Source organism: Danio rerio, chromosome 9 (assembly GCF_049306965.1).
Source record: "Danio rerio strain Tuebingen ecotype United States chromosome 9, GRCz12tu, whole genome shotgun sequence".
Lineage (NCBI taxonomy): Eukaryota > Metazoa > Chordata > Actinopteri > Cypriniformes > Danionidae > Danio > Danio rerio.
The window spans coordinates 7,494,133-7,514,923 of NC_133184.1; the positions used below are offsets into that span (position 1 = coordinate 7,494,133).

General features: G+C 37.6%; 1 protein-coding gene across 8 annotated transcripts in view; it reads right to left on the reverse strand.

The window, feature by feature from the left end:
- The window catches only part of bin1a (bridging integrator 1a), a 37,558-nt gene that overhangs the window by 11,324 nt on the left and 5,443 nt on the right, over positions 1-20,791 (reverse strand). For 2 of the 8 annotated variants that reach the window (XM_009304480.5, XM_073912477.1), the window contains exons 5-16: positions 19,614-19,709; positions 16,587-16,694; positions 16,391-16,483; positions 14,530-14,615; positions 14,138-14,213; positions 11,007-11,062; positions 8,060-8,132; positions 7,830-7,952; positions 5,407-5,484; positions 5,102-5,119; positions 2,375-2,629; positions 2,010-2,066 (exon numbers count right to left, since the gene is read on the reverse strand). In XM_009304480.5, coding sequence (XP_009302755.1) covers positions 2,010-2,066; positions 2,375-2,629; positions 5,102-5,119; positions 5,407-5,484; positions 7,830-7,952; positions 8,060-8,132; positions 11,007-11,062; positions 14,138-14,213; positions 14,530-14,615; positions 16,391-16,483; positions 16,587-16,694; positions 19,614-19,709 — 1,119 coding nt within the window. Of the gene's footprint in view, positions 1-2,009; positions 2,067-2,374; positions 2,630-5,101; positions 5,120-5,406; positions 5,485-7,829; positions 7,953-8,059; positions 8,133-10,787; positions 10,833-11,006; positions 11,063-14,137; positions 14,214-14,529; positions 14,616-16,390; positions 16,484-16,586; positions 16,695-19,613; positions 19,710-20,791 lie in introns of all 8 variants that reach the window. The other 6 variants (XM_073912479.1, XM_073912481.1, XM_009304479.5 and 3 more) reach the window with 5 other exon arrangements.

Below are 20,791 nucleotides of genomic sequence, written 5' to 3' on the forward strand. Positions count from 1 at the left end.
AACTTTTCTTTAAAAAAACATTACATTTAAAAAATTATTATTGTCATGTATCTAAAAGATGCAAAGTAATCTGTCCTGGCTAAAAGTCCCAGATCACCAGTTAACTACACAAAAACGAGGAGTAATCTCCCATTAAAGCAATGTTATTGTAAAATAAATTATATTTAAACCATTTTAACAAAAAAAACTGTAAGTGAAAGCAGATGAAACATACTGTGTTTGATAATGAAAGGATGTTCACATGCACACAGTTAATATAGGCCTTTAATAATCTGTTCAAAGAATAATTAAAATGAAAGCAGTGACCACTGCTGCTTACAAAACAATATGTATTTTTTTTTATCTTGAGCTCTGGAAAGCAGCTGGACTGTCTGTGGATGAACGATCATCGCTCTTTGTCCAGTCTATTTTAAAGGGAATCACATCACATCCCCTATGCGCATGAGTGATCATCCTCTCGTTAAGTATTTACTTTCTTTTTTGCTGTTTTGCTCGCGCGAACATAGTTATTTTTGTCAGTCAAGCTTTTTCTCGATTCTAAGATCACATTTGCCCGAATATTGGGCCATGCTTATTGTCAAACCCTGGAGATTTCCAACCAGCCAAAGTGGCTAGTGAAGGTGTCTGTCTAACCCGCCAGAGCTGAAATCTATCCGCATTTGGCTGGTGTTAATGTAAAGCCCTGCTTACACGTGACTTGTTTTAGCTTTTTTGGTTTGTTTAGAAACTTTGCAGTGTGAAAGCGTACCGCACCAAGAACAAAGAGCAACATTGTAACAATTATAATCCCTGTTTTCACAGGTGTGAAAGCACCCTAAGTTATAGGGTTTAAAACAAGTGTGCCGCAAGCCTGCATTTGAGTGAAGGTCTCGGCCGTTAGATCGCCCCCTGGGGGCTGGCTGCAGTACAAGTCATAAAGCCCGCCTCCTCCGTGTTAATGAAGGAGACTTGAGCCCAAATAAAAAAATTAATTACACTTGCAATAAAATGTCCCGAAAGATGGTTCTGGTCGATTAAGGCACTGGTTATTGTGCTGAAATAGGTGCAGATCCTCATTTTTGTAAACAGTTTGTTTTTAGCAGTAATTTAATGCTGGGCGTGTCATCGTGATTGACAGCTGTGATTGACAGTTTCTCAAAGCAGCGCGTCTGAGCTTCGGCAGGAGACTGAAGTGTTATTATTTGATTTCTGTGTTATTTTACCATGATAAAATGAGTTCAGCAGTAAACTATAGTTTCTGACATACATGATCCTGGTGGAACACTGTTTATTCGCTAAGGTCAGGGCTTTTTTCGGGCTTTATTAGTTTGCTGATACACGCCTAACCACCCAGATAGCAAAACACACTCGGGCCAGTTCCGGCTAGATTCTCGCCTGCCGGAGACTTACCCCTCAGAGCTCAGACTGACTACCTCTGCTGGACCTACTCCGGATGCCTGGACTCACTGCCCAATTCCAGCCCGAGTCAATCGAGCCAGATGCGGCGGCCGAGCGAGCCGGCGCTGCCGCATGCGAGCCGGAATCAGCCCGCGACGCCGCGAGTAGGTTATGCGCTGCGGTCCGGAGCTGGCGCGATTGAATATATAAAACCCTCATATTTGTTAACGTTATTACATCCATTTGTGTTGATATGACAGCAAACGCATGCTGAGAAGTTCGGGGGGCGTGGTTGATTTTACATAAAGCGTTTGGCTGGAAGCTCGACTCCGCTCATTTTCGCGGCTCCTCCTCTGGCTCCATCAGACAGTCCTTCTGCGCATGTCAAGGCTCCAATTTCAGCAGTCTTTTGCGACAGTTTGTGCCCGTCAAGCAGGCGTTTTGCCCTCAAGGTGTTCAATGGGAAAAGGGGCTGTCGCATCGTCCATATTTTTTACAGTCATTGGTTTAAAAATAATCCAACTTTTTTATGTAAATGAAATTTATTGTTTGTTTATCCTTTAGCCATTACTTTGACTTTGATTATCATATTTCGCTTCCAAAGTGCTTTATTTTAGTAACCTCTCTCTTACCTCACTTACAGGTTCAGCTGCTGCTGCCTCTTCTGTAACAGCTGTTGTTTCTGCAGTCTGCAAAAGGGAAAGACAAGGAGATAAAGAAGGAAAGCGGCAAAGACGGGTTGAGGAATAAAAGGTAGAAAAATCAAGAGGCGAGAATTGAAAGAGAGAACAAAAAGATGCAAATTACACAGTTATTCTCATAACGTATCAAACTCAGCCTCTACTAGGGCTACAACTACTTCTACTAGCGCCATAACTAGCATTCTCCCAATTGCCATGCTAAGCGTATTCCTGCACCCATCCAGTGATGGCTAAAGGAGAATGCTTTCGGTATAGAGCAGCTCAGGCTTGGTCGGCTAGCTCTATGACATTTGTACCTGAGCCCCATCATCGTCCCACCCCTGGGTCTCCTGGGTAGGATCATTGTCATTGGCCTGCACAGGCTGAGAGCCATCATCTTCTTTATCATCATCAGCATCATCCCAGGTGGGGTATGCGGCCGGGGCACGCACAGGCTGGCTACCATCATCATCCCAGGTAGCCTGAGTACCATCATCTTCCCAGCCCGAGCGCACAGGCTGGGTACCATCATCGTCCCATGTCTGAGGCACCTCAGCTTCCTTGTCTCCTTGCTACATGTGGCAGGAGGGTGGGTAAGTAGGGCAGTGAGGGGGATGATGGGAAGAGGGGAGCCGGAAAAAGCATGACCAGGGGTCATTCAGAGTGGAGAAAGAATGAGGAGCCAGAGAGAGTGTAAAACACAGATGAGCATTTCTGCAGCTGAACACACAAGAGGGCTGGGCGATTTTTAGTTGATTAAACTGAGACTACATTTTGTGGCAGTTTTTATTATTTGTGAAGCGACGGAAAAACTTACTTTACTTAAAAAGATACTTATTTTGTGTGTTGACAAGCTAAAAGGTTTTTCAAGAGTTCACACTTAGCTGATGATTGTTTATAAAGCTTGTTTAGCATGCTGTCCCTGGAGAGAGCCCTGAGCTTATAAGATCCTCGAGCCCGGGGCTCCCTCCCGTTTGCAAGGCGAAAGGGGAGTTTGAGCTCAGGTAGATCTTGAGAACTCCCCTGCTGTAGTAACTAATGAACAGATAGTGATTGCTCTTAAGAGAAAACCAGTTACTAGAAGCATGTCTATGATGCCGATATGGATTAGTCTATTAACTCAAGTTGCATGTTTTTTGACGATGGGAGGAAACCCACGGGGAAACACACGTGAGCACGGGGAGAACGTGTAAACTCCGCACAGAAACGTCAGCTAGCTTGGTAAGGACTAAAACCAGTGGCGTTCTTGCTGTTAGGCAACACTGCTAACCACTGGGCCACCGTGGCACCCATCTAGGTAATGAGAAGAAGTAGGGGTGGAAGGGGGGATGCTTCAAAACGAAGATGGCTGTCATACTGAACTTGGGGTATTTATAGTGGCTTAGGAACCATCTGATTGGTGAATTATGAACTGAATACTGCGGAGCCGGCTGCAAGCAATCATAAGCATGTGATCCTCTCGAAATTAGTTTATAAATAAACTTCACTTATAAAATCAACAATGGCATTTTGGGGCCATGAAATATGTTAACATTTAAAACAGAATTTTAAAGTGTAAGTTTTTGAAAATGAAAAGCCTATTTTCTGTTTAAACTACACTCGAAATGTACTTCATATACATACTTACTTAAAATGGTAATACTTACTCCTGAAAATCTATGTGTATGTGATTAATGCCAACCAAAACAACATTGACCATATTTGTGCAGGTGTGTAATATTTCTTTAAAAAGCAACATCGCCAACTACTGGCCCAGCATACATAATACAGTGTTTTAAGCCCTGCAGCGAACAGGGAATATTGTTTTTTGAAACTTTTCCATTTTTAGTACATTGTCGTCATGTAATACACGGCTTACAGTGTGATTTATGTCAAATTTTAAGCTGATTTATCGCTCTTATTACTGCTTTTATTATTATTATTATTATTAATTTTATTATTATTATTATTACTATTATTATTATTATTGTTGTTATTATTATTATTATTGGTATTATTATTATTATTATTACTATTATTGGTATTATTATTATTATTATTATTATTATTATTATTATTGGTATTATTATTATTATTATTATTATTATTATTATTATTATTACTATTATTATTATTACTATTATTATTATTATTATTTCTGGTATTATTATTACTACTACTATTATTGCTATTATTATTATTTATTATTATTATTATTATTATTATTATTATTATTATTATTGGTTTTATTATTTTTTCTTATTATTTTTTTTATTATTATTATTATTATGACCAAATTTCAGCTTAGTCATGCATTATATGTGACCAGCAGTTGGAGAGTGAGATGAATTTCTTGACGTTTTACAAGTAAAGTAGTGCTAAGAAGCAGTTATTTCCCTTTTTTGCATCTGAGCAAAAACAAAACTGAAAAAAACCCAAAAAATAGGCAGAATCAGATTTTCATATATAGCGAAAGAGACTGTTGTTGTATTGCTGAAATCGCACAATATATTCTTGACTATTCCAGAACTGCCTTTTGTTACCACTAAACTTTTGCTGTTTATAATAAGCTACTATTGATATACTTTTACTCATTCTGCCGCTTTCCTGATACGCAAATACTAAATATTGCATTTCATCCGGAAGTAAATCAACTTACTGAAATAAAAGACTTAACGACTTCAGGTTCAAGCTGAATTTACTTTAACAGATGGTTAATAAAATGTAAGATCTTGAAAAAGTTTTACTTTTTGCTTATGATATATCGCCCAGCCGTAACACACAATAGTACAGTATGATGTGAGACGTGCAACATTAATATCAGTAACTCGTGCTAAAGCAGGACAGACAGACATTTACAGTCGTTATGCAGGAAAAGCTTTGCAGTGAAAGGAAACTTAATGGAATAGCCATTTTGCAACTGTTTGAAAAAGGCAGACCTATTTCCTAAGAAATAAGCTAAATAACTGAAAAGTGGGATCTGTTTGAATGAAAGGAATGGTTAGGCCTATGTACTCAAAACTTCTAGACACGAAACTTCAACTAAACATAGACAAAGCACTCACCTCCCATGAATCCCACGTCTAACAAAATGCACACACATAGACAAAAAACAAACAGATAAAGCCGAATGAATGACAAAACGCACAAAACACAGATATGAACACACTCTAAATATGTTATAATACACAAAATCAACAAATTATAAGACTGTTGTAGTACTGGAAACTGAATCGGGCTATTTCTAGTCTGAATCAAAGACCATGTTTCACTTTTGTACTCTTTTTCTAGTCATGGAAGAATGACTTGAATACTACAGTCCTGTAAGCAGTAAAATCTGTTAGCTGAAGTGCTTCTTATTGTGACAGACCTGTGCAGCTGGTGTGGTGGCAGCTTGAAGTGAGTCCAGATCCATATCCAGAAGATTACCAGTGGCTGGAGCATCATACTGGGAAAAATAAACAATAGCCAAATGTTTGTTTTCAAACTCTTAAACGGTACAAATGCAATCATTATTGTTTTTAATGACTAAAAGATGACTAATATTTTAGCCAGGCATGATTTAAAAGAAAAGAATTAATTCCCTAAGGAGCCCCTAAAGTGACGTGCAAAATGATAATAATAATGAAGCCTTCTTAGCTGACGTACGTATCATAGTATTAGGTGCATAAGACTATGTCGCATGACATAGTACAGTGTGTGCACGACATAGTATTGTGTGCACACGACATACTGTAGTATCGCATCACACGACATATCACGTGCAAATGACATAGTATTATGTACAAACAACACAGTATTGTGTGCGCACAACCTATTATTGTATGCACAAAATATAGAACTATGTGTGCACAACATAGCATCACATCGTATGACATAGTACAGTGTGTGCACGACATAGTATTGTGTGCACACGACATACTGTAGTATCGCATCACACGACATATCACGTGCAAATGACATAGTATTATGTACAAACAACACAGTATTGTGTGCGCACAACATAGTATTGTATGCACACAATATAGTACTATGTGTGCACAACATAGTATCACATCGCAAGACAGTACAGTGTGCACACGACATAGTATTGTGTGCACACAACATACTGTAGTATCGCATCACACGACATAGTATCGCATCGCACAACATATCACGTGCAAATGACAGTATTATGTACAAACAACACAGTATTGTGTGCGCACGACATAGTAATGTATGCACACAATATAGTACTATGTGTGCACAACATAGTATCACATCGCACAACATAGTACAGTGTGCACACGACATAGTATTGTGTGCACACGGCATACTGTAGTATCGCATCACATGACATAGTATCGCATCGCACGACATATCACGTGCAAATGACATAGTATTATGTACAAACAACACAGTATTGTGTGCGCACGACATAGTATTGTATGCACACAATATAGCACTATGTGTGCACAACATAGTATCACATCGCACGACATAGTACAGTGTGCGCACGAAATAGTATTGTGTGCACACGACATACTGTAGTATCGCATCGCCAGACATATCACGTGCAAATGACATAGTATTATGTACAAACAACACAGTATTATGTGCACACGACATAGTATTGTATGCACACAATATAGTACTATGTGTGCACAACATAGTATCACATCGCATGACATAGTACAGTGTGCGTACGACATACTATGTTGTGTGCACAAAATACTATGTCATGCACACATAACACTATGTTGTGCACAGGTGATACTATGTTGTGCACACACTATACTTTTATTTTTTTTCAAACACAACTAATTTTGTCCTAAATGAGCATAAAAAGTTAGGAAAGCAGTCGAATGCCTTTATTATAATGTTAGATGTGTGCATTTTTAAAGTGACACCTCTGTTATTTAATGTAATCAAATGAAAAAATCTAAATGAATAAAAGATTCATTCGTTGCTGTTATACAGTGAAAAAACGGTTAATGAGGTTTGATACCTTGATTCTATTTCATTATAATAGCTATTAATTTTAATAAGCTGAACTGTTTGCTAATGTATTTGCTGCTAATGTATACTATTTATTTTTTCTTTTGTAAATAATAATAATAATAATTATAATATTAATGACCATTTAACTGTTTAATTACAATGAAACGGCACCAAATGAAGATTTTTAGTAATTTGGGCATTTTTAAAAGGAGGAGGAGGAGGAGAGGGGGGTGCCTTATTATGGTTGGCATATCCCTTATTTTCACATCCCAATGTTGACAGTTATGGAATTGACCCAACTTGCACTTTGATGTCAAAACGACATCAAATTGACATTGACATTAAAAACAAATCAAAAATGCTAATCGATTTGATGTCAAAACTTTAGCATCCTTTTAACATCTACATATTTCTGCCCTTTTGACCAAAATAACAACACAAAAAGTATTATACTACAAGAAAAATGCTTCCAAATTTACTCTGGATTTTGTATGCTAACAATGCATGTAAACTAACTTAATGTCAAAACAACATTGACAAACACATTAAACATAAACAAAAAATACATTCAAAATCAATTACAGGACTGTCCTGTCATTTTAACATCAAGGTAGACAATTGACACCAAATAGATTTTCATTTTAGACACGTTTTTGCCCACTGGAAACGTCCTGTTTCCCATTTTCTTTATACCAACAATGTTTACTGAATTTCAATTCAGTAATTTAATTTATTCCAGCTCAAATTCAACATTTCTGTCATTCATGCAGCAAGAATACACAAGGATTACAGGAGAAGAAAGTTTCTGCTGACCTCTGTTGGTGAGGTGACACTGATGTTTGGTGTGGCGGCCTCTTCAAACAGGTTGATGATGCTCTCCTGCTTCAGGTCCTTTGACGGAGTTACTTTGGGAGGAGGAGGAACTGCAGGCCTTAGCTGGAAATGTAGATAATTCAGAAATATGTTTAATATTAAGCCTGAGAGAACTAAGAACATTCACTGAAACAACCAATTACAAACATCTCAGAGATGCATTAAAATACCTTAGACGGCGATTTGGGAATGGCTGGTGGTCCTCCTGGACTTAAAGTGTGATTGGCATCTTGTGTTCTTTCACTAAAGCATAAAATATAGATACTAATCTAAATATAGTTTCACTATGAATAGTCCCTTTATGACAGGCTTTGTCCAATGCGTCACACCAATGCTTCACACGGCAAGGTCTAGTCTTAGATGACCAGTATGACCAAAGAAGTCTATCTGGGATACTTCCAAGCAAATATGGACATAACTGTAGTAAACATAGTATCATTGTAGTTACACATGCATATTGAGACGCAGTTGCTTCCTAGTGCACACCTTGATTTCAAAATGACATTAAAAAAACGTCAAAGATGCTAATCAATTTGATGCCGATTGACTAACTTGATGTCTAGATGACATCTAAATATGGCATCAGAAAACACATCAAAAATCCATTACGGGACAGTCCTGTGATGATTTTTAATGTGTTCTTTTTGCCAATGTCAGATAAATGTTTATCTACGAATTCTGACTTCCTATCAAACAATTGCGACTTTATTTTTCAGAACTATGAGATATAAAGTCAGAATTCTGAGTTATTTCTTTAGAATTCTTTAATCTGAACTCGGGCTTAGAATAATGTGAACTGGGTTATTTATCTGGCAATTCTGACTTGCAATTTTGTGTTACGAGTGAGAACTCCGAGTTTGTATCATGCAATTCTGAGATAAAAAGTTGCAATTACCTTTTTTTATTATTCAGTGGCGCAAATGGGCTTCCATACAAACGGGCATCAATATAGTGCATCCAGAAAGTATTCATAGCGCTTCACTTTTTCCACATTTGTTTTCACGTTAAAGCCTTATTTCAAAATTAGACTATTTCCTCCAAATTCTACACACAATATCCCATAATGACAATGTGAAAAAAGATTTTTTGGAATTGTTGCAAATTTTATAAAAAAATTAAAATACTGAAAAATCACATGTACATCAGTATTCACAGCCTTTGGCGTGAAACTCTAAACTGAGCTCAGGTACTTTCTATTTCCACTGATCATTCTTGAGAGGTTTCAGGAGTTTAATCGGAGTTCACCTGTGTTAAATTTAGTTGATTGGACATGATTTGAAAAGGCACACACCTGTCTATATAAGGTCCCAGGGTTGACAGTGCATGTCAAAGCACAAACCAAGCATAAAGAGAAAGGAATTGTCTGTCGACCTCAGAGACAGGATTGTCTCGAGGCACAAGGCTCGAGAAGGTTACAGAAAAATATCTTCTGATCTGAAAATTTAAATGAGCACAGTGGCCTCCATTGTTCGTTAGTGGAAGATGTTTGGAACCACCAGGACTCTTCCTAGAGCTGGCCGGCCATCTAAGCTGAGTGATCGGGGGAGAAGGGCCTTAGTCAGGGAGGTGATCAATAACCCGATGGTCACTCAGTCTGAGCTCCAGCGTTCTTCTGTGGAGAGAGGAGAACCTTGCAGAAGGAAACCATCTGCACCAATAGACCAATCAGGCCTGTATGGTAGAGTGGCCAGACAGAAGCCACTCCCTGCCTGGAATTTGCCAAAAGGCATCTGAAGGACTCTCAGACTATAAGAAACAAAATTCTCTGGTCTGATGAGACAAAAATTGAACTCTTTGGAGTGAATGCCAGAAGTTACATTTGAAGTAAACCAGGCACTGCTCACCACCAGGCTAATACCATCCCTACATTGAAGCATGGTGGTGGCAGCATTATGCTGTGGGGATGTTTTTCAGCAGCAGGAACTGGAAGACTGGTCAGGATAGAGGGAAAAATTAATGCAGCAATGTACAGAGACATCCTGAATAAAAACCTGCTTCAAATTGCTCTTGACCTCAGACTGGGGCGACAGTTCATCTTTTAGCAGGACAATGACCCAGAGCACGCCACCAAAATATCAATGGATTGGCTTCACAACAACTCGGTGAGTGTCCTTGAGTGGCGCAGCCAGAGCCCAGACCTAAATCCTATTGAACATCTCTGGAAAGACCTGAAATTGGCTGTACACCGTTGCTTTCCACCCAACCTGATAGAGCTTGAGAGGTACTGCAAAGAGGAATGGGCAAAAATCCCTAAGACAGGTGTGCCAAGCTTGTAGCATCATATTCAAAAAAACGTAAGGTTGTAATAGTTGCCAAAGGTGCATCAGTATTGAGCAAAGGCTGTGAATACTGATGTACATGTGATTTTTCAGGTTTTTTATTTTTAATAAATTTGCAACAATTTCAAAAACTCTTATTCACATTGTCATTATGGGGTATTGTGTGTAGAAATTCATTAATTCATTTTCTTAGTCCCTTTATTAATCTGGGGTCACCACAGCGGAATACTTTCTGAATGCACTGAATGCTGATGCAAAATAAATATCACAGTTCTGATATCAAATCATGTTTTTGAAGACAATGTCAATTTGATGTCGTTTTGACATCAAGGTGCACTCTGAACTAGTGTGCAAAATCATTCCGCTCATGCAGTGAGGTCAAAGTCACTGTGAAAGCATTACCTACAACACACAGTTGCAGAATGCAAAACTATCGCTGGAAATGATTACATGTATTGCACCTAAAGGGTCAATGCTGCAGATGGACTGCACAAGACAAACCCTTGATTAGGTAGACATCGCTTTAGGACACATAAAAAGCTTAAAATGCAGACACACACACACACACACTCACACATACACGCTCAAACACACAGCACTGGAGGGCTACCGCTGTTACCTCTTCTGGGCTGTTGATGTCCTCACCCCTTGGCTTCCTGTTTTGCTATGAGAGTGGTTTTGGGGTTTGTTCATTTGTTGGCATAGTGTTTATAGAGTCTTATTATACCAGTGCTAATTACTGGCCAGTTTGGACACAGTTTGTGTGAAGTACAATATTTCTTGATGAAACTTTACTGTATGTATGTATGTTTGTACGATGCATATAAATTTGACTAACCTGGTCATATCTTGATTTTCCAGTTTGTCCAGTGTATCGTAAAGATTCTGATTAATCTGTAAGACAAAATATGAAACTGAAAATCAACATAGTTTTATTTCTCCTCCACATATTTTACCTTCAGCATCCCAGAAGTGCAGTGTTTCCCAACAGTACCTATTTTGGATGTCTCCCTTATCTGACCGATTCATTTCAGGCATCTGAGTTACTTCTAATGTTCTGATGAGTTGATTTGTGTGTGTTTAATTTGAAAGACGTTGATAATGTGTACTGTTGGTGTGTTTTCAGGAACAGGGTTGGGAAACACAGAAGTAATTAACATTTGAAGTAGATCAAAACCTTCAAAACCAAAACCTCAAAGCTGTCTTAAGACAATGAACAACACCCATTCTTGTCTCGGGACAATTTTGGAAAAATTTTTTGATCCATTTCAAGTGTTGATTACTGAGTACAGGAATTACAGAGGGAAATTCAATAACTTTTTAAAACTCTTTCTAAGACTTCATGATTACTTTAAACCAGCAACATTGGCTATGTTTCCATCTAAAGTTACCAATTAAATTTATGCGCAAACCTGGATTTTTGCATAAAAGATGTACGAATAAAGCAACGCTTCCATTCAAAGATCCAAAGAGAACAAAGTTGTCACTTGTTGATTAACTGGCCCCAAATATCAACAGTAAAGATGGAATTTGCTGCAGTAGGAGAAGCTGCGTCAAACTTTTCTTTATTTAATAAATGACTTGCGCCTTAGAAGACAATGCCGACACACAATAAACACAAAGTGGCATTTGAGACGCAGAGCAGAGACACTCTTGACAGTTCTGGAGGTTATTAATAATATAATAACACTAATACTGAAATGGTTAAGGTGTTTTAGAATGACCAAAACAACATTTCAGATGTGTTACAGTGTGCTCAGCTGGCTGGTTTGTCCATTCACACACATTTTTATCATCACATGATCTCGTATAACAAAATCACATTTTCACAACTTTTAATGCTCATACTGGAATTGTTCGGTAAAAATGTTTCCATTGTAGTTTATGCGAAAAGTTTATCCCACTCAGTTATGCGCATGTCTTTTATGTGCATCTTCAAAATGTATGCGCATCATGGCGTTTCCATCAGCCACTTTTAAAGTGCATCTCAAAATGCACATAAAAATTGTTAGCCCATACCTGGCAACACTCCCGTTTTTCCCAGGAGTCTCCCTTATTTCAGACCCATCTCCCGTATTGTTCTGTCCCCCGGAAAACTCCTCAGCTTTTTGGTACAGTCTGATCTAAAACCTGGTGCATGTTCGCGCATCAAATCCAATGCGCAACACCCCCACCCGCTCTTCAGTTTGCGCACTCCACGAACACCCCCGAACACCACCTCCGGTCTTTAGTTCGCACCATCCCTCTTCCGACCCCCTATCTCCCGGATTTTTTTAATCAAATGTTGGCAAGTATGAGTTAGACAGAAACATAGCTATTGCCAACATTTGAACTTACAGTATATTTACTAAATACTGTTTGTAACAAACTAATCCTAAACTAACACATAATAGTGACTTAGCTAATCCAACAGCCTATTTAAAGAAGGAATAACAGTATTGCCTTGGTTACAGCACTAAACAAAGCAGCCTGATGTCAAATCTAGCAGGATTTCATAAACTACACAGCATCCTGATATTCGCAGATTAAATTCATGCAAACTTTAGGATACAACTATAGGTTGTATAATCAAAAATTATATAAAATTTAATACCTTTTAAATAAATTTTAGCACTCTGTACCAGAAATAAAAATCAGTAATACTGATATATCAAATAGTATATTATTTGCTGTTGACTATTTCAATATATTTTAAATTAGTATTTATTTCTGTTATTCTAATATTAAGCACACATGCTACTTTATTATGATCAATTATTATTTATTAGATTTAATAACAATGTTTGTTTTTTATTTAGCTTTTTTTCTTATCTGCTTAATTTTTGTGATACTTCCAAGAGTTTTTAAAGCAGCGTTTACAACATTATTTGAAGTAAAAATCACTTTCCAGCCCTTTTAATGTGTCTTTCAATAAATTAATAATAAACATGCTTTTTTTGGCAACCCAGGCTCATTCTGGAAACATAGCCCCGCAGAGGTTTCTGGAGACCGCGAAATTTGTCCCGGGAGGTACATATTTGTGCAGTTTTTGTTTTCGCGAATCCGCGAGAAGCCGCTGTGCGTTCTTTTTCGCGTCTCGAACGCCTCTTGCAATCACGCGCCGTTCGCGTCCACACTGTTCTTGCATAAAAAGCCGCCGGAGGCTGCTGTCGATCGACCGTCTGTCCGACTGACTGAACGATTGACTGGGCAGTCAGCCATTCGGTCGACCCAGCCATCCTCCTCCTCCTTCCCTAAACCCAAGCGACGATTTACAAAAGCCGTCCAGACAAAGAAAAGCCCTCATCCAATTTTTCCGATTTCACCACATTCTTTCCCCGTTACAAACTCGTTCGCTTTATTTTTTGGATTCTGTTTTTTGTCTTACCTGATTTCTCTAACCGCTCTTTCCCGGATTCGAACCCGGTTGTCGCTGTAAACAGCTCCTCCTCCTCCTCCGGGCCTCTGCTGCGCCAACGTAACACGACGAGCTAACCGGACAAACTAGTTGCTGCGGGAAAGCCCTCCACACAGAGGAGGTGAGCCATCAGCCGGCGAGCGCAAAGAGGAGTGGCGTCACACCGCCCCGTAGCGTTCGCTTGAAAAATGGAAATGCAGCCATACGTACCTCCAGCCACGTAAATTGCGGCCTTTAGACACATCCGCGGGGCTACGTTTTCAAGAAAGAGCTTGGGTTGCTTTTTGTACTTATGAATATTTAGATTCTACAACAATATAAAACAGCACAATTGTTTTCGACATTCTTATTATTCAAAATTGCCAAATAATGCAAAAACAAAACAAACAAAAAAAAACGACAACACAGAAATACGTTTTAAAATATAACAGAAATAAGAAAAACAAAAAAAGTGATTTTAAATTGCAGTATCATTTCAAAATATAATAGTACATCCGTATGTTTTTACTGTTTTTATACCAAACATAATCGTATTGATCAGTCATTTAATGATGTTGCACTGGATTCCTTACTTTTCCCATTTCTCTGTGAAACTTTTCCTCCAGACCTGCCACACTCTGGAACGTATTCACATAAAAGCCAACACGACTGGAAGAGAACAAACATAACCTCAGTCCACAAAAAGATGACAAAAACATCTCAGTCTAACAATAGTCAAACCGCTGCTTTATCAGAATAAGCTGCAATGTAGACCACCGAGAGATGATCTGAATGACGAATCAATTGAACTAAACTGAACGAATTGAACTAAACTGAACTTTAACTCCAAACACTGCACTAAAACAGTTAACAAGAACATCATCTGTTATCATCTAACATCATCTATGTTAAGCTGCTTTGACACAATCTACATTGAAATAAAAGTTGAACGATCTGAGAAAGTGAAACAGAAATAAACCCACACCTGTTCCACAGAGATGGCAGTTCCTCCTGCAAATCTATGTTAATTTCCTCAAAGACTTTCTGTGCCCTTTCCAGCTCCTCCTCTGCCTTTAAACACAAAAAATGACATTAAAACATAATGAGAAGAATATTTTAGCTGTGGTACGGGAATACAGCTAATCAAACATGATGGACTTACTCATTCACTCCTCAATTATTTAGTGAGCTCAAACATGACTGAAATTTCATCAGAGCAAGAGCAATCCAACTGTTTGTGCTTATATACAGATGAAGTCAGAATATTAGATTATTAAAATTTCTGTTTAACGGAGAGAAGATTTTTTCAACACATTTCTAAAAATAATAGTTTGTTCAGTTGACTATCGTAAAATATATAGCTTAAAGGGGCTAATAATTTTGACCTTAAAATGGGTTTAAAAAAATTTAAAACTGCTTTTATTCTAGCCGAAATAAAACAAATAAGACTTTCTCCAGAAGACAAAATATTACCAGATATACTGTGAAAATTTCCTTACTCTGGTAAATATAATTTGAGAAATCTAAAAAAAAGAAAAATTCAAAGGGGGCCTAATAATTCTGACTTCAACTATATATATGTAACTCCCTACAGTGATAATTCAAAACTTGAATCACAGTGTCATTCAAACAGGCTTCATCACACATACATGGCTTTTAGGCATTTTTTTTTTGGCAAAGTGAGCCATACAGTACTCAAAACAACAAATACAGTGTTATTAGTAGTAGATCATAGTTAGGTGTTTTTTATGCATTTAATTGAAGAAAGAAGTTTAGCAAAATCAAAAATTGGAAATGCTTTCCAGTATTTAATTTAGATGTTTTTAATTTTATTACATCAGTCCCAGACACAAGTCAGATTTTTTTGTTTTAACAAAAATAAAAACTGATGTCCTTATAGTATTACTTGTTATAGTTGTTATTTTATCTTTTTTAAACAATAGTAAATAACTTAAGGCAACAAAATTGTATTTAAATGTGCTATACTAATAATAACGTCAAACTGTTTATGTTAAGAGCTTTTTAGAAATACAATCAATGAAATATAATACGATTACCCAATAATACACGGTGGAGTAAATAAACTGACTTAATCTGACAAGATTGCTTTGTTTGCTGAAAATATTATTACATATTGTTATGGCCTGTAACAATTTATGCTTCAAGACAATATTATTAAAATAATTAAAAATAAGGACGAATCTTGACAACAAATTTACCTACAACCTACCCTTACATTTTTCCGGTAATGTGGTTGTGTAATCCATGCTTCAGTAAGACACATTTATGTATTTATTTAAAGTACACTTACTTAATTTATTAATGAAACATTTTTAAGTTTTAAGTGTTTAAGGGATGCTTGCTGTGTTCTGAACTACAGCATACCCGGATTAGCTATTTCTGAGGTTACTGTAGGTCAAACTATACAAACTATGCATCTAATTTGAATTTATTGTTATGCTATATGTAGATATAAACCCGTATTTTACTAGAGAAATGTCCTTTGAACACTTACTGTGGGATGTCTATCGGTGCTCTTGATCTGCTGCTTTCAGATTGTTCATTAAGCTTTTAGACTTAGTTTTATAGACTGATTGGAACAATTATGAATTTACAATCGTATGCATCATTATAGGGGTGGACAAATGCATATAGTTATATTATCTAATATTTAAATTACTAATATTATTAAGATATAGATCAGGGAAATAGATTTTTCACTATTAAAGAGCTGACTAGCAATCGTGTTTTGACTTCCTTCAGGGGCGATCAAGTGTTAATTACAGGGGCCAATAACCTCCCAAACCCTCCTGTAATTCGCACCATGGTTAGAGCGTGTCACTCACCTGACTCCTAGATAGGCTGGTTTGAGCCACATTATGGGCGGACAGGATCCCCTGAGCCCAGCTTGGGGCAGCCCTTTCCAGCAAAGAGGCTGGCTGCAAACAAAAGTGAGAAAGCACATGAGAAATCAAATCTATCTTCATATCCACTCACTGCAGAATCTGTTCTGTGCTGTTCGTGAAAGGCTAAGGATTGTACCTTGGTGATCTTGACCCCTTCTTTCTTCTTGCCTTTGTTTACTGCAGCAAAGTTGTGCCGTGCGCTGTCAAAGTCAACTAGCTTTCTGTCACGTTTCGCAATGCGAGCCTGAAAAGAAGTAAGCAGACATTAAATATTAGGCTGCACAATATATTGCAAAATTATCGTTCCCAATAACAGCATATGCAATGTCCGTATTGCAGAGAAGTGCAAAAGTTTAGGTTAATTTTATGTGCTAGGTATTTGTATGCTGCATGCATAGATTGTTTATCTAAATCTGATCAGATTGGGACTTTACTATCTTTACAGTATCCACAACTCTCCAGTAAGTGAACCTAGAGCTGAAAATATATACTAAATCTAATAAACAAAAAAACGAAAATGACAACAGCCTATAAGAATCAGAATTTCCGCTGTTTTCAGCCATTCATGTTTTAAAGGGGACCTATTATGCAAAAATCATTTCATAATGATTTTAATCACAGCAGTTTAAATATATCCAGCTTGTAATAGTAATAATGTATTAATGTTTTATAATCACACACTGTCTGCAGAAACACTGACATTTTCCCTTTGTGCGTGTCATGCGAGAAAGCCACGCCCATTTGTGACAATCTCTCCCTCATTAGCATAGCACACTAATCTTGTTTTTAAATCTGCCACTATGCTGACACATCGGCATGTGTGGCTCCGCCCTCTTTCGAAAAGAGCACAATCTTATTTGAATTTAAAGCGACAGTCGCCAAAAATGCACAATTAGGATCAAAGCCTAAAAAGGAAAGTTTTAAAGAAATGTGAAAACTTCACACACACACTCCAGGGACATCAGAGATTTATTTTACATCTTGTAATAAAGGGCATAATAGGTGTCCTTTAAATACAGACATCTGCTCCTTGAAAAGACAAGGCAAGTTTATTTATATGGTACATATCATTCACAGTGATAATTAAAAGTGAATTACCAATTCAAAATTTTAGTATGGTGTTACATATTGAGTAACATTATTTTGACAATGCTAGTGTGTATTGTTTCTGTGTGTGCTGTATCCTCTATTATCTGTCTCTTTCTCTCTCTCCACATGAGGAGAGATCAGGTGCAGCGGTGAAAGGGGCGGCGCCAGTTATAAAAGCACGTTGTTGGCACTGTTCATCGAGTTCACTACCTGTTTCCCCTCGCTATTGTGTGTGTGTGTGTGTGAGCAGATCTCTCTAAGTTCTCTGTATGGCAGTGATATCTTACTGTCTGAAACCTTTTTCTAAAGTAATCTGGTGATATACTCTGTTAAATACGGTAATAGGACTGTAACTTGCATTAGCATTGGCTGATCGTTTATTTCCTGTCTACAACCCTGTTTCAAATGGTGAGACACTAGCTGCGTCCCAAATTGCATACTTATGCACTATTCTACGCCATTTTGTATTATAAATAGTGTAAGTAGTGCGTTCACACTGAAAACACTGAAAATAATAAGTGTACTTTAATTACCCGGATGATGCACTCATTCAGCCGGTAAAATGAAGTGTGGAATGATGGACACTTCATGCACTCAACGACCGCAGGTTTTCTCACGTAGCGGAAGGGGCGGAGCTATCGGAGACACATGTTGGATAACTTTATTTTGGATGGTGAAAGCAAAATTCTCCTACCAGAGTGATTATAGCGCCTCCCGATGATGAATGCGGCAATACTCACGGCAGGTATTATTTGATAATTCAGTCGTTTATTTCACTGATTTGGCAACCGTCAAACGTCATCAGGGAAACGGTTTAAATTTCCGCCTACCCCAGTAGCAAAGAATTCTGGCCCAGATTTGGCAAAAAGCTGGCACAGCAGGCATTCATCCGGCACTGGCATACAGTATGTGGGCCAAACATGGCCCGGGTTTGGCAGAGGTGGCACCGTTTTTAAGGCGGCACACAAGATTTGGGCCAGATGAAAAACGTAGTATTTGGCCCAGATTTAAAAATTTGATAAGTGGGCCATGTGAGTTTGGCCAGTCTTGACCCACATTTAAAATACACTAAAATCATTTTAGAGTAACGAAAAAAAATTCTACCAATCAGGTCACTTTGAGAAAAAGCGTGCCCATAGTGTGCCTAAAGCGCATCACTCCATGGGTTTATCAATTTCATTGCAATCGTGACACACCAACCTATCTGGCCCAGTTCAGGCCCAGTTATGAGTTATTAACTTGGCTGAGACTTGGCCCAGATATGGTCTGTGTTTGGCCCTTGTCTGGAAGCCAGATTTGGTCCAGTCATGTACCGTAATTCACTGCGGCATGTGGGCCAAGCAAAACCTGATTGTGTGGGCCAGAGCTGAGCCAGAGAAATTTTGCTATGTGGGTAGTAAAAAAACATTAGTGTGCCATTTGCGACGACACTACATACATATACTATACAGTTGAGTGCGTAAGCGCATAAGTACATAGTGCATGAGTGCATAGTGTGCCATTTGGGACGCAGCTTCTCTGTTAAATACGGTACCACGGCTGTATTCTGTGTTAGCTGTGGCTAAATATTTACCTACTGCTGAATGATCAAAGGAAATGCCTGTTTTCTCATGTTTAATGGATAGTTATGGAGGGTAGAATTGTTTGTTTCATTTACAGAACTTTACTTCGGTTTAGGAAAGAATTTTAATATTAGGTAGCTTACCTTGTTTTGCTTTTTGTTTTAGCCTGTTTGTTCCCTGGTTCTGATACTGAAATATTTGTTTAATAAATCTGTTACCCCTTTTGACAACTTGGCCTGTGTGTGTGTGCTTTGGGAGCAGGAATGGGGACTCCTGGTGACCTCTTTTAATAGCGGTCACCCTTAATCTTATCTGCCTAGTGAGGTGTATCCGCTATGTTACATTTTGATGAAATTGCATTTTTGCAAGTTAGTTATATCGTTATCGCAACACTCAACAACAATACTGCATATTTTCATTGTATCGTGCAGCCCTATTACAGATATTCAGAGGTAAACTAATAACTAACTAGCCTAAAAAACAACAACAACATCATTGTGAAATAGTAGTACTTTGATGTCTGGAAACTGGCCCAGGTAAGTGTCCATGGATATAAGCGCATGATCCACGAGTTTCTGATGGAAGTCTGTCCAAAGCAGGTCTGAATCCTGTTATACACACATAAAAATATAGGCATAATCAAACAATATATTTACAAAGCTATTTTAAATGCATTACACACATAGTGTTTTCTATAAAGCAGATTCTGAGCAACTACAGAGAAGCCGGATCCTTGGGGTTCAAAGCATATTTGGGGTATTTCTAGTATCACTGTGTGAAACTAAGCTAATTCTATTTACATCTTTACACTACAAACAAAAATGTTTTTTAGTCGAAATCTTTACAATTTTTAAATCAAGAAGCATTTAAAGACTTATGTAAAATAATATTAAATAATTACAATTAAAAAGTGATAGCTTTCCTTAAAACAAGCAATGTTATCTTATTTCAAACCAAAACCAAAATGATTTTGCTTAGCCTACTGGCTAATAATATTGCTTATTTTGTTGAAAAATCATTTAACTTTGACGCACTATTTCTAAAAAACAAAACAATACTTTACATGTGTCTAGAAAATGCTGCTTGATTTAAGGATTTTTAGATATCTGGACTAGAAACAAGACATTTTTGCAGTGTAATACTCTATCTATGGAGATGTACGTGTCTAAAACTAAATTATAATCATAGCCCCTTGAATTACCTCCTATCTGTTTCCCCACTCCTAACATTCCTTTCGAAGAAAGCAGAAATCAGGTTAAAAACGACATGCACATGCAGAACGCATCAGCAATCACACACGATTGCACACAATGATCTAAATCAAATCAGTGTTTTGTGTTTTGTCCAAACTGTATTGTATCTGCTTCTTAAGTCGCGATATATCAAACACTGTTTTCAGTTCTCAGCAGCTACTCACTTGAATTGAGAAAAAATTCATTTATGACACACATTAAAGTGAACTGTATATAAAATCATGGTGAATACAACAATCTCTGGGCTTGCTGCATCACAGACGTCAATATTTTAACAATTTATTTCAAGAAATAATCACTTTCTGGCCATCTGATAATAGGCATGGTTATATATAATGTGATCATGATTTTCAATATTACATCCCTGTGTAAACGTTTATTATTCGCATTTGTTGAGTCTACCCATTACGGTTTGATAGAGCACTTGGACCCGGAAG